The 13,766-nt window shown below is 46.5% G+C and overlaps 1 protein-coding gene across 7 annotated transcripts in view; it reads right to left on the bottom strand.

Moving 5' to 3' along the window:
• Positions 1 to 269: 269 nt before the first annotated feature.
• The window catches only part of PLS3 (plastin 3), a 43,509-nt gene continuing 30,012 nt past the window's right edge, over positions 270 to 13,766 (bottom strand). For 6 of the 7 annotated variants that reach the window (XM_032444219.1, XM_032444220.1, XM_032444221.1 and 3 more), the window contains 15 exons: positions 13,063 to 13,226; positions 10,904 to 11,033; positions 10,347 to 10,479; positions 9,508 to 9,589; positions 8,685 to 8,850; positions 7,921 to 8,063; positions 7,024 to 7,050; positions 6,806 to 6,901; positions 6,108 to 6,303; positions 5,917 to 5,995; positions 5,192 to 5,306; positions 4,913 to 5,046; positions 3,924 to 4,047; positions 3,292 to 3,416; positions 270 to 1,712 (listed from right to left, as the gene is read on the bottom strand). In XM_032444219.1, coding sequence (XP_032300110.1) covers positions 1,580 to 1,712; positions 3,292 to 3,416; positions 3,924 to 4,047; positions 4,913 to 5,046; positions 5,192 to 5,306; positions 5,917 to 5,995; positions 6,108 to 6,303; positions 6,806 to 6,901; positions 7,024 to 7,050; positions 7,921 to 8,063; positions 8,685 to 8,850; positions 9,508 to 9,589; positions 10,347 to 10,479; positions 10,904 to 11,033; positions 13,063 to 13,226 — 1,847 coding nt within the window. In that variant the 3' untranslated portion in view covers positions 270 to 1,579. The remainder of the gene's footprint in view (positions 1,713 to 3,291; positions 3,417 to 3,923; positions 4,048 to 4,912; positions 5,047 to 5,191; positions 5,307 to 5,916; positions 5,996 to 6,107; positions 6,304 to 6,805; positions 6,902 to 7,023; positions 7,051 to 7,920; positions 8,064 to 8,684; positions 8,851 to 9,507; positions 9,590 to 10,346; positions 10,480 to 10,903; positions 11,034 to 13,062; positions 13,227 to 13,766) is intronic. The other variant, XM_015860147.2, reaches the window with a different exon arrangement.

The following is a 13,766-nucleotide window of genomic DNA, read 5'->3' as shown; positions in this document are numbered from 1 at the left end:
CCGCACGGCTCCCCCTGGTGGCCCCGCAGCCTTTCGGCTCCACGCGTGTTATTGCTCTCTGGGATGCGCATCCACCGCTGCTCCGCAGAACCTGCTGACTGACAACGAGACAACCCACACCACGCTGATGTAGTTGGGGTCATACAGCCCAACCTCAGACAGCTCCCTCCATTCTGTGGCTCTTCCTGGTGCAGAACACACAGATAAGCAACGCTAAAAGCAACTGAGAGCAGGCTGCTGTGCTGGACCAAAGCAAAGAGAACACTGCATTTAAATGGGTCTGTGGTTTGTTTTGTTTTCTTTATTATTATCTCAACTAATGCTTTGCCACCATATGACATCACTTGGAATAGCTCAGAATAGCAATATGATCTCAAAATATAGCAAACAGCTTGCCAAAGCAAGATAATATTAACTCCTATGGATACGGCATCTTCCTTCTTTGGCGACAAGGCTTCCTTTCACCTGTAAAAATACTTCTATATTCCAGCACTTTTTGCTCTTCGGATTATCAAACCCTGCTGTTCAAGAATATCTGCCTCTTCCCTGCATAAAACCTCCCCCCAACGCAGCGTGGTTTTATATCCAACAGCGTTTTAAATAAAAAACCAAAAGATATATATATAATTTCCATGCAGACGTCTGTAAAAATTAGGTTCTAGGTGCACACCGCTGAGCCGGGGCGCAGACAGAAATGCACTCGCTTCCATTCTCACGCTCAGCTGTGCCCTCAGCAAGGAGATATCAGGTGTTACGGCGTTCAAGGAGGGTGCTATTCTCAGATCAAGCCTAACTGAAAAATACAAGGAAAATAACCCTTCTTTATAAGTGGCAAGAGGGGAAAAAGAACACCGACTGCCGTGCTTTGTTTGTAAGGTCATCAGAGTAGTGAGAGGTATAAAAAGAAGCACCACGTAGAGAGAAGAGCAGGAGATCCATCCAGAAGTGAGGCGGTTCTCACTTAGCATTGTGAGCTGCCCTGCAGGCCCCAGCTGGAGCTACAGAAGGTTCAGCGTGGCTTAGCAGGCAGGACTTTGTGCCAAGCTTTGTTTGCCAGGTCAAGGAAGTGGTCAGACCTAAAGTGAGCTTGGACCAAATGACAGCAATTAAACCAGACTGCAGATAGAAATACAACTCATCCCCGCTGCAATTCATACCAACCACCTCATAAGGCCCTTGGGGGGAAAAAGAGATAAAAGGAACAAAAGGAAATAAAAAAAGAAGAATCAAAAACTACACAGTGAGTATTGGAGAAATAACAGGGCGAAACAGCTCCAGAGCAGCACTGTAAGATGCTGGTCTGTTCTGAATGCGTTGCTGTGAGCTCCTGCTAAGTTCAACTTGCCTTTGGGAAAAGAGCACATCTGTTGGGTAAGGCTCCTCTCCCTGAGAGGTCTGATATGTTTGCCTTGCAAAAGCAGAACAGCATCCCTTGAACCTCAGCAGTTCCTAGGCCAACAGCTTTCAAACATGGACACAGCTGGTCTGCTTGCTACTCATGCACCCAGGGTGGCAGGTTGGGTTTTTTTTGTTGCGTTTTGTTGTTTGTTTGCTTTGATTTTTACACAGATCTCCCCTTTTATACTCTCTTCATCCCTCTGCCCATCAAGCAGGCAAACACGGTCATGACCATCTTCGGTTTCACCTCTACAAGATCCTCTGGAAGAGCGTAGACTCGGGCACCAATTCTTCTTGCCATGGATACAGCATACCTATTTGCCATGGAAAGAAGGGTCTGTTAGCACATGGACTGGGAACCTATAACCTATCCAACACCATTTCACCTCCTGTACTAGGATTGGGCTCAGATTGAGCTGCAGAGCTGGGGCAGCTCAGGGTTTAATAATGGGTGTCAAAAGGAGCTCAAGCACTTGGGCTCAGCACTCTCAGGAGTGGTCCTTGAGAGCAGCTCGGCAGAGAAGGACCTGGGGGTCCTGATGGACGAGAGACTTAACATGAGCCAGCAGTGCGCTCTGGCACCTCAGAAAGCAAATGGGATCCTGGGCTTCATCGGGAGAGGGGTGGTCAGCAGGGATAGGGAGGTGATTGTCCCTCTCTACTTGGCTCTTGTGAGGCCCCATCTGTTGTACTGTGTCCAGGTGTGGAGCCCTCAGTACAAAAAAGATATGGAGATTTTGGAAAGGGTCCAGAGGAGGGCCACAAAGATGATCAGGGGGCTGGAGCACCTCCCCTATGAGGACAGGCTGAGGGAGTTGGGTTTGTTCAGCCTGGAGAAGAGAAGGTTGCGGGGTGACCTCATTGCAGCCTTTCAGTACCTGAAGGGAACTTACTCCCAAGAGGGGAGTAAACTCTTCGAAAGGGCTGATAATAGCAGGACTAGGGGAAATGGTTTTAAGTTGAAGGAGGGAAGATTTAGGTTGGATGTTAGGGGGAAGTTCTTTACTAGGAGAGTGGTTAGGCCCTGGAACAGGCTGCCCAGGGAGGCTGTGGATGCCCCGTCCTTGGAGGTGTTCAAGGCCAGGTTGGACGGGGCCCTGGGCAACCTGATCTAGTAAAGGTGTATGTTTGGTGGCCCTGCTAGGCAGGGGGGTTGGAACTACATGATCCTTGAGGTCCCTTCCAACCCGGGTCATTCTGTGATTCTGTGTGATGTGTGCAGCAGTTCTCTCACACCAGTTTCACACGTCTATTGGATCTTCTGCCACGTTCCTTTCCAATGGCACAGGCAAGCGTCTCCCATGTGCAAACTGACCTTTGACACCTCCAGCTCACTTTATCAACAGTTTAAAGTTGTAATTAATGTTTCTTAGGGCTCATAGCTAGCATGCATAATTGAGCTCACGTTTATATTCCTCCCTCTGTTTGCTTTTTAGCAATAACCAAGAGAGGCCGTTATCTACATGAAAATCTCCTGCCATTCTGCCACTGCAGAAGAGCTGCAGAACACACATTCCAAAGGCAGGATGTGCTTTAAACTTGACAATCCATGGTGATTCAACAAGATGAGAGACAGGCAATGTTCAGTCTCTAAACCCTCATTTCTGGCTGAACATTTCACAAGCCTGAACAAACAGCAATGATCTGTTTCTCTCCTAAGAAGTGCCTGGGCTATTCTGCATTCCTCAGCAGGCAAGAGTCCAGCCAAGCACTCCTCAGGCATTACTGAGAAGAACAGCAATTCAGTTTCAAAAAGCACTTCCTGTCTGAAAGATTAAGTGTTAAAAGAGATTGAAAACCACAGAAACACAGTAAAAATGCTTGAAGCTTTAAGTCACGGCATAGTAGGTGCACTCTGCCAAAGCAAAACAGCTTTCAAGATGATAGACTTACTTAGCATTATTTTGTTTGTCATCTTCCGATAGATGACCAGTCTTTACAAGGTCATAGTTGATGCAGCCAGGCTGTATAGCATCTATTAAGTCCACAACTGCCAAGCTTGTGCTGATAGTCTTGTCCTGGAGAGTAAAAGCAGAGAAGCAAAGATGAGTATCTAATCCTGAAACGTACTTCTCACCTCAATTCAACTGCCCTGCAGTGTGCAACAAAACAAGCCTTAAACAAGCTGTTTCCAAGCAGCACTGTGAGTGATTATTCCCAGCTGGACCACAGGGAAACCAAAGTGTTGCTTCTCTTTTTGTAATAACATGAGATCAGGACTCCAATTTACTGTAACCAGTCTGCAAAGCATTTACAGGCAGCATATCCATCCCATTGACCAGACCACAGGGGAGAATGCCTAAAACATTTGTCAACTCCAGCCTCAGCACTTAATGGCACCTCAGTCCCTACCACTGCCCTAGAGACCGACCACACTCCTACCCCTCCTATCAGCTCACTAGGCTCACTGCTACTCTCCCACCATGGGCAGTCCTCAAAGACTCCTCTATGGCAGCCCAAAGCCACTTTGTTCCCAGCACAGTCTGGATCTTGTCTTGTTTTGGGTGTAAGAGGGGAACCTGCACCTTGAAATTCTGGATGGAGGTGGACTTCCCAGCTTCTTTCAGTGTCTGGTTTACCCAGTTGACTATAATGTCATCGTTGGCTTTCTGACCATCACCCAGGTCCTCAAGGACGTTCAGTGTGTACCTGAGCACAAGCAGAGACAACGAGGTTAGGCTCAGAGCTTGAGCTAAGACCCAGAGAGCACACAGCCTGGATGCAACAAGAGCCAGCACAAGTCCATGGCAGCAACCCTTGCAGAAAAAAGGAAGAGCCATCTATCCTACCTGAAATGTGATTTATATTAAAGCATTTAGCCTTTTGAGTCCTTTAATGGAGGTTCTCAAAATTGCCTGGGCTCAGGATGCTTTTAAACTGTTTAATGTAAAACTGTTTGAGCATTGGCAATGTGCTCAGAGGGGTAACACACACCTCCTAGAGGCCTGGATCAATTCACTCGTTAGTATTCTGGCCTCTAGAACCACACATGGAGATGATGCACAACAGGACTGCAGATATAGCTTATGTATTTTGTTCACCTAGTTTAGAAGAATTCAAAGACAAGAAAGAAGGATCTCAACTTGATCATCTGTTTTGAGTCAATATCCAGTTTTAAGTTTCGCCTTCCCCCTTGCTCCACTTCCAGGGTTATGAAGGAGCACTGAAATGTTCCTCTCATCACAACATTCTACTAAACATTAGAACAGAGATGTCGGGTAAGCAGTCCTGCTTTGGGTTCCCACATGCAGGTCAGCCTTGAGCAGGTAAGATTCTAGCCAGCAGCACGCACACAGATCCACTGTGGGCTCCCTGGAGGTCTGTGCTCCAGCTCCATGAGCAGCAGGACCAGCCCTGCCTGTTTATCCAGCTGAGTCTTGAAACCTTGCCAAGGATAGAGGTTTGGCAGACTCTGATGGGTGATCTGCTCCACTGCTGCAGTGCCCTCCTGGCAGAAATCTTCACAAGCTCAGTACTGCAATCCATAGGTTTACGTGTTTGAGACAGCCCTTACCTTCTCATCAGCTGCCAGACTAAGGCCAGTGTCAGCGTTGGGTTTCCATCATTCAGATCCTGCCCTCCAATGCCAACCAGAGAGAATTTGGCTGGGTGCTTTCCCAGGTCAACAGCATAGTTACAGTTTTCTAGCTACACAGAAAAAGAGTGCAAAGAGCAATCACTCATAAACACACTCACTTGTGTTTGAAACCTCAAATAGGAATTTCTGGATAGTTGACATTTATTTCTGCTCCTGGTGCTCGCAACCACTTGGAAACTTGATCCGAATGCTTACCTTTTTCATATTAGCTCCAAGCTTTGGGTATGGGGGTTTGTTAACCTTATTCCAGTCAACAGGAACTTTGATCTTTTCATATAGCTGTAGTATTACCAGTGCATCTTGTAGGTCACTGAAAATGGAACAGAATGTGACACGTAAGGGTTGGAGTCCACTCTGATATGGTCATATCATGGATAATTACTATTATTTACAGGCTGTTGCAATTTTAGTATCTCTAAAAGGAGAACATCTTGTGATTTTCAGTGCAGGTGAAATAGTCCCTGTTTAACACTGGGGAGCTGCTAAGCTAATGCAGGCTTTCATGTGATCACACCACCAGGTCCAGAACATAATTCCAGAGGCAGACACCTTTCCATTGCCCACAGGGACCCAGCATATCCTGCTTCTGAATTACAATCATTTGGTCAAGCCTGAAATTTAGATGGCATATGAATGCAGGTCCTGTTGCTCAAGCTGTACATGCATTGGGAAGTCAGTGTACTAATTTACCAAGGGGAGGAGAAAACAAACCATCTTCAGCCCTTAAAACCAATTGCTGGTATGCCAGCACCAGAATTCCCTAAGCTAAGGGCTGCAGGGAGCATGCAGTGAGCACTGTCTATTCCCTAACAGCCTTCCTCCAGCTACTTCCTCAGTACTGTGAGCAGCAGCAGCACAATGGGGTGGGCACATCTCCAGCCTGACCTAAGCTGGGTCCTTCCCAAGAGCCTAACACTTACCCATAGAGGTGATTTACGTGGGGGTTCACACCAAGGGAATTCATCCAGTTACGGAAGGTCCGTTCCTCACGGGTCTCTCCTAAATGAAAGAGAAAGAGTTCATGCACCTTGCTGCAAGCTCAGAGCTGTCAGAGGAGATCTCACTGGAGATATTTCCCTCCTGCTAATGTTGTGACTGATAGGGCCATCACCTTCCAGCAGAGTCCAGTCGATGTCCTGGTTTTCAGGCTTGGTAAGCGCTGGGTATTTGTTGAACAAGTTGGCAATGAATGCCAAGTTCAGCTTTGGGTTCCCCCGGACCACATCAGTGGCTGTGACAAACTGCCGGCACCCGAGCCGCTCTGCCTGCTGCAGCATGAACTCTGCTCTGCGCAAGTCATCCTTCTCCTGCCAGCAACACAAGGGACAAGAGCTGTCAGAGAAGAGATCGGGCTGCAAAGCAGATGGGAAGCTGCTGAAACAACATCACCGCTCCACCCGCCTTCACTAAGCATCAGTTGCTAATCAATTCAGCAAATGGAGGGACAAAGCATCCACATTAATCCCTTCTGCTGCTGATACATTTGTCCCACAGTTTGTGCCCACTTTTCCTAGCAAAGCCCTTTCCAAGCTTCTATACTTTCCATTCCTTTTAAATCCTTGGGTCGAAAGCAGGATTCAGCATGCTCCCAAACGCAGGACGAATGCAAAATGTTTCTTAATTACTCCTGTTAATTGGCAGGTCTGCAACAGCCACTCATTGAACACAGACCTGAGGTGAGTACGCGCCCACTGACACCCTACACACACTTGAAATTAAGATACCAGGTTACCTAGAAGTCATGAGGGCAACGACAGGGTCACAAGTAGCAGCTGTACAGAGTGAGGACACAACAGCCTGAATACTTACATTGAAACCCGACATGTTAATATCGATCTGAGGCTCTCCTTCTTTCTGCCCTTTAGGTGCAATTTGATTGAGAAGGTGGAAATAAGCTCTAGAATCCTGAAATGGGTGAAAAATAAAGCTCAGGTTGCATAGCATGTGAAGGACAGCAGTGAAGACACCACAGCAATTCTCTTCAATTTCATCTTTACCAAGTCACCATGGCTAATTGACTTATGTACCTTTACTGAATTACCAAAATCTGTCAGCTTGACAGATAGTAACAGAGCACGATGGCAGAGATCCAGGCAGCACAAAAGAAAAAGGAAAAGGAAGAGGTTAGAAATATTTATGGTGAATAATTCTGGTTTTTAACTGTGTGAACTCTGCCTTTACGGCACACCCTGCTGTGCACTTTTCCAAGGGCCTCTATCCCAGAGTCCATTTCAGTTGTCCTTTTTCTTCCTCCCAACTCTTAGCCAAGAAAATCAGCTCCAGAACATGATGGGGTCAGCTTGCAAGAATCCCCCAGTGCCCAAGAGCTATCATCACCCCCTGCTTTGCACCATGGCAAAGTGAGAAGAGAGCCACCCCTGGCACCTGAAAAGTCCTCTGTGAGCCTCGCCTCTCACATTAACACTCAGCTGAGAGCAGAGAACAAGGGGTCTCATCTCCCCTCCTCTCCCAGTCCTGTGATACTTTGGATGAAACATCAGCAGCTACAAAGAGAACGTGGATATCACAGAGCTCAGGAATGCAGCTCGTGACTGCATCCATCTGTGTGAGCTGCAGCATGGCCCTTCTTAAGAGACCTTGGAAAACTGTTTCCCTTAAAATAAAATAGATGGACTAAGAACATTTGAACATGCATGAGGAACATTAATTAAAACACACAGCAGCTGTGCAGCAGGATCCCACTGGAGGAAACACTCATACATTTGCGTGGCAAGAGATGGCAGCATTATGATACCTTCAATATACTATTAACGAAACCTCTCTTAAACCTATTATTTGGAGCATTAAGGTTAAGAGAGGTCCTCTTAACCTCTGCATTAAGGGCCTCACAGATGTATGCAAACACAGCCCTGGCAACCCCCAGCCTTTTCCCAGATGCATGTGGCCAGGAAAGCTCTCAATACCTTGATGTCTGTGCTGAAGTTATTGATTTTGTGCCAGCCTGCATTTTCCAAGTGGAAGTTGGCCCATCTTAGGAGCAGCTCTTCTGGGGATAGTTTCATAAGATCCTCCAGGTTTTCACCATCACGAAGTAAGGCAGCCAGTGCTGGAAGAAAAACACTTGTGAATGCATGGAATGAGCTTCAGCAAAGGACTGAGCGAGCACAGTGAGACTGCAGTATGATGTTCCCACAGCAAGAGGGATCTGAAGAGAAGAAAGTCATGGCAAACACATTCCCAAGGAGCTGAATCCTTCCTCCGCCCTGGCACTGCTGCCAAGAGCTGTGGGTGCCCCATCCCTGGAGCTGCCCAAGGCCACAGGGATGATGCCCAGGGCAGCCGAACTAGCAGGGGGGCAGCCAGCCCATAGCATGGGTTGGAACCGGATGTGCTTTAAAGTCCACTCCAACCCAAGCCATTCTATGAGAGCAAACTACAAGCGCTATAACATCCACTTGGACCACGCCAAACATGCACATCCCGCACGAGCAAGCCAACTTCTCAGCTACAAACCAGCTGGCGGGCACTTGGCCTGGCGCACACCCTCGACGAAGCTGACGGCCAGCGCTCCCCTTTCGGCACAGGGGAGGGAAGAGGTGATGGGGCCAGAGGTGACAGCACGAGCAGCACGGCCCGGCGCAGGCACAGCAGCACATCGAGCACCTCGGCAGCGTGGGAGCAAGTCTGTATTCATGCTCTGCAAGTCATCACTCAGAGCTTCATTTACCTTCATTTCTGCTGAGCTCAATGTCGGCAAACAAGCCGATCTTAATGATCTGCCAGAGAAGCCCAAGAACCAGGTGGGGTTTCCCTTCCCTCAAGTCCTCCGCACCAATATTGACAACATGACACCCGATGGCGGACGCAGAATTCAGCGCCAGGTTCAAGTTCTCCTGCAGACAACACAACCAGGTCAGACACAGCACAAGGAGATGCCACTTTGCCTCTCATCCAGCGCCGGCAGAGCAGAGTAGGGAATTCCCCCTTGTCCTCATTCCCAACAGCTTGGAGGAAACTCTCGTGGCTGAAGCTTTAATGGAGCTGTCAGCAGCAGGCTGAATCAATAAGAACCAAAGGAGGCACAAGGGTTTAATTTCAGCCTCTGGTATTTAGTTTCACCCTTTGAGTCGGTTGCATTTTGTGGCATCCACAAGAACATGGATGGAGAAGTGTTAAGGTATCCACACACGTGCACGTGTGGGCATCTGTGCAAAACCAGCCTGCTTTACTACAAAACAATTCAGAGAGTCCAATAACCATGTTGCTTTGGAAAGACTGCACTGTATCTAATGACCGCAGCAACGTAAGTGGGAACAGCATTTCAGCCATTCCAGCCATTTTGTCCTTAAGTTCTCATTCCTGTCTTTTGAACTGTGCTCATCACACCATGATTGCCAATTACACACCAGGCAAAACTGCCTTTAATAATTCAATGCAAGTTAGAAAACTCCATCCTTTCTATATTCCCACAGTAACTCTTGGAGCCACTGAGCTGAGCTCCCCATTACTCTGAGTGTGCATTTCTGCCAGCACACACAGCTGTATCATACCTGAATGATGAACGGCGTGAGTTTCTTCTTATTAATTGCTCTTTCATCAATTGTGTCCGGAACAGAAAGATTGATCATTTTGCTGTCAGGAGGAAAAATAACAACATTTGAACAACATCCAATTTCTCATCTCAGCAAGTTGTTGCATTATGACGATGCTCAACACAGCACATTGTCTTTATCTCCCCACTTCTTTGGGCTGTTTTGGTTTGTTTTTCTAAATCAAGGTTGTGTAAATCAGAAGTTAATATTTATGTTATCAAGACTGTATTTGGAACGTATCTGAAACTAATAGCTAAGCCTGAAACCTTAAACATCTCCCCAGCCACCATTGATCTCAGTTGCTGGAGCAAAAAGAGCACATGAATTATTCACAGATGCAGACACTGAACTACTGAAGGCTCATTGCCGTGTTGTCAGGTGCTGCAGTGTAGTAAGACAACCTTCTTCCTCCTGTTGTGCAGATGTGCCACTGCTGGCAAGAGAAACTGCACCAACAAAAGTGCAAACACGGAGCATTTAGTGGGGAACGTGTGAGCAAAATGGATGTTCAGTCAGCAGAAAACACAACACGTTTTTCTTTACATCGTGAACTGTTTTCTACTCAGTTCAGTCTTCGCCTGAATAACTGAAATACTTTGAAACTGTGGAAATAAATTGCTTGTACACAGACACTTCACACATAGAAGTAAAGCCTGGGTGACTGGGCCCTTCTTCATGCATGCAACACTGTACAGATGCATTGGTGCACAAAACCAGCCCAGCATACAATGGAAATTCACCTACCCGTGGAATCTGGGGGGTTGATTTTATTTGTTTCTGGAGCCAACAGGACTTACCACAGCACAATCCCATCTCCCACCGCGTTGAACAGGTCGTCTGTATTTGGGTTCATTGGAATAACGTGCCTACAGTCAGGATCATTTTCCAGGGCTTTGTTTATCCAGTTTACGAACGCATATTTCTCTTCCTCTGCAATTTAATTCAATTTAATATAAATTTAATACAGGCTTCTTCACAACGTAGCAAAGATTTTCCCACAGCTGCATACAGCAGCCCAGAATGAATCACTATTTTATTGGATGCACAGAGTTCAAAGGTGCCTGAAATTAACTTCCATCTATCAGAATGTTCTTGTCATTGACCCATTACACATTAGCCACATCCACGAGGCTAAGTCCACAAGGACTTCATCAGCAAGCAGTTTACAAAACAAATAAGCACATGTTTAATTCACATGTTGCTTATCTTCCATTACCCTGCATCCAGTCCTGCTCTTCATCTCCATCTGTGATCATTCAGCTACTGAGAAAGCACAACACATGGCAGGCTGCAGGAATCTGCTCTCTCTTTGCCTCCCCTCACCCAAGAGAAGAGCAGAGGGTCAGGGATGTACCTGAGTATGAATGCTGCGTTCCCTCGCTGGAGAGCTCGGAGGTGCCTCCAATGGCACAGATGCCTTCCTTTCTGTTGATGGCTTTTCTGAACGTTTTAGCAATGTCGCTGCTTTTCACCTCTTGGAATATCTACAATGGAAAGGGCTACGTTAGAGCAACAAGAAATGCCTTCACAAAATGAGAGGGCTGCAAAGAAGAAGCAGGGACAAAGAAAAGCTACATTCTGCTTCTCAGCTTTGAAGCAAACTCTGTGGTACAACCAGCACACGTGAAGGGCCTAGCGAAGTCATAGTGGGGTTAAATGCAACAGGGGCAGCGGGCAGAGCTGACCCACTCTAACACAAACTTTCCCACATAGATTTCATGAGACCAGGAGCAAAAAGTGAGAATGTTGCACTATGAGAGCAGGTCCGCATGCAGCAGTTTCCACAGCACCAAAGCTGTTGTGCAATTTTAACCCTTCTGTGTAAGCCGGATGCTCACGTGGCTGTGACTTTAGTTCACACACAAGGCTCTGTCCACAACCCAGAGGAGACAACAAAAACATCACCTATACATCGACACAATACGTTGTGCAATCTAATCTACAATAACATGTAACAACAGGTAAGGTTTTTTTTTTCCATCAGGCTTAGACTAGCTGTCAAAACACCCTGCATTTCAGGGAAGAAGGGTTCTTCTATCATGAGATTACACCATGTGGTTTCTGCAGGTTGCATGCCACTATTAGTGGCCTTGAGGTTCTATAGAACCAAGAAACCGTTAAACAAATGCAAGGCCGTATGAATGATCTTTGAATAGAAGGTCGTTCAAACATCAAACTGTAATGCCCTCAAAATTTAAGCAAGCTGTTTCCGGCCAAGCTGAAAACACAAACCAAAAAGCCTGTGTCTTTTTACATTTGCTGGAGTAGTGGGATTACACAGCTTCATTGAAAATACATGCTTTAATGCTGAGCTGTCACCAAGTCGTCTGACCCCAAACTCAAGGGGGTTCATGTCTTACCTGGCACCAGAAACCCCAATTGAACTGCTTGGAGTTGGAAAACAACAGCTCTGTCCACAGAAATCCTACAACTTATACAGCTTATTACAGCTTCTGCTGTATAGACTGGCTGCCTGTAATGTGTTTTCCTGATGGTTACTTCATCATTGGTACCATTCAAGTCTGACAGAAAAGATTTGATTTCTTCCTTCCCAGGGCAAAGTTAGAGTCACAGACCACTCCAAACCAACAGCTGAACCATGCACCCAGCATGCAAGTGTTCACAGACTGCAAACAAACTCCAACTTACTAGTTGGCTCCGAACTCAAAAGTTCAGAGGGTCTGAAAACAACTAAGGAACAAAAAGAGGTGAATTTAAGTTGACATGAGAACAGCTCCCTAAAGTAGGAGAGAGGCTCCTCTACACGTATTTTATGGTATTATTCTTCCAGCGTTCAGAGTATAAAAAGGATGAAGAGATGGATACTGAACAAGCACATCAGAGGAAGCGTTGTCCTTTTGAGAAGACAAAATAAAGCAAGTTAATAATAAAATCCGACCTATTTCTGATGGTTGGACCATCCACCAGCTTCTCCCACCTCCCTACTCCTGTCCTTCCCTTTTAAGGCAACACATAGATCTGAACTTTCCTGGACTGGCACCTAGAATAATTTCAAAGTGTGCCTTGAAACGCCCTTTCAGATCTTTAGCAAGTACTTGTGGGCCAATTAAATTAAGAAGGGAAATGACACTGCTTCTATGGGAAAACAAGCCTTCATCCACATGCCTGGAAAAACAGAGTTGCTTCCAGTCAGTCCTCAGAGCCTGGAGAACTGGAAGTCCTTTTTCCACTTGCCACCCCATGTGGAAATAGAGTTCCAGCCTCCAATGGGTTTCTCATAAAGGAAAAGCATGTAAAAGAAAATTGTTTTGTTTGAAAAACAATGTGTTTCCACTTTGTCCAAATCTACAGCCTGACGATAAACAGCACAGAAGACTGTAGAGGTCTCTATAGGACCAAAGAGCTGCTTGTTACCTCAAAAGCAATCTGTGCATGGAAACAAAACTAGAATTAGGGCAAGGTCAGCCCTTGTCAGAATGTTTCTTTGTCTCTGTCTAAAAGGAGACCCCAGACCATATATGAGAGTGCTGGAAATTCAGAAATAGCACTTACGTAGACAAACTCCTCAAAACTAATCTTCCCATCCTTGTTCTTGTCACTGTCGATCATGAGCTTCTGGATGATCTCTCTCACTTTGTACCCAGGGAGAGGCAGGTTGGCTTCCTTGAAGAGCTCGTGCAACTCATAGTCACAGATGAAGCCATTGCTGTTGAGGTCTGGGAAAGAAAAAGGGATGGAAGAAGGCAATTTAGGAACACAGCAGGCATCCAATGGGCCAAGCTCCAGACAGTGGGGGAGAAACACCATTCCCATGCTCAGATGTGCTTTATAGGGATGCATGTCTGCCACGTTGCATGGGTCATGTGTCTTTGCTGAAGGCAGAATCTGTGTAGGATGCAGACACACAGTGGGACACCCACACTAAAAGCACCAAGCCCAAGAAGCTGGGCTCAACTGACACTACCCAGGAAACAATAGAACAAGCTCAGTGCACACAGCTCATGCTCAGAGACACAGAGTGTGCCATGAGCTCGGCCCAGCTTTGTGCTATGGCAGCTTCCAGGCAGAGCTGAACAAGGCCCATCTCAGTGCACAAGACCAAGCCTGGACTAAAAGTTTCACAAGAGAACATCTGCGTTCCCATAAATCATCTCCAGAGCGTTACTTTTTGCATCTGAATTGCACTGCAGCTGGTTTCTGCAGCAAAAATAGAAGGTCACCAAACGCAGCACGTTTCTGCATTCTGAACTGAAAAA

This window comes from Coturnix japonica, chromosome 4, assembly GCF_001577835.2.
Source record: "Coturnix japonica isolate 7356 chromosome 4, Coturnix japonica 2.1, whole genome shotgun sequence".
Taxonomy (NCBI): domain Eukaryota; kingdom Metazoa; phylum Chordata; class Aves; order Galliformes; family Phasianidae; genus Coturnix; species Coturnix japonica.
The sequence above is the reverse complement of the archived record's forward strand: the minus strand, read 5'-3'. Positions and strand labels throughout refer to the sequence as shown.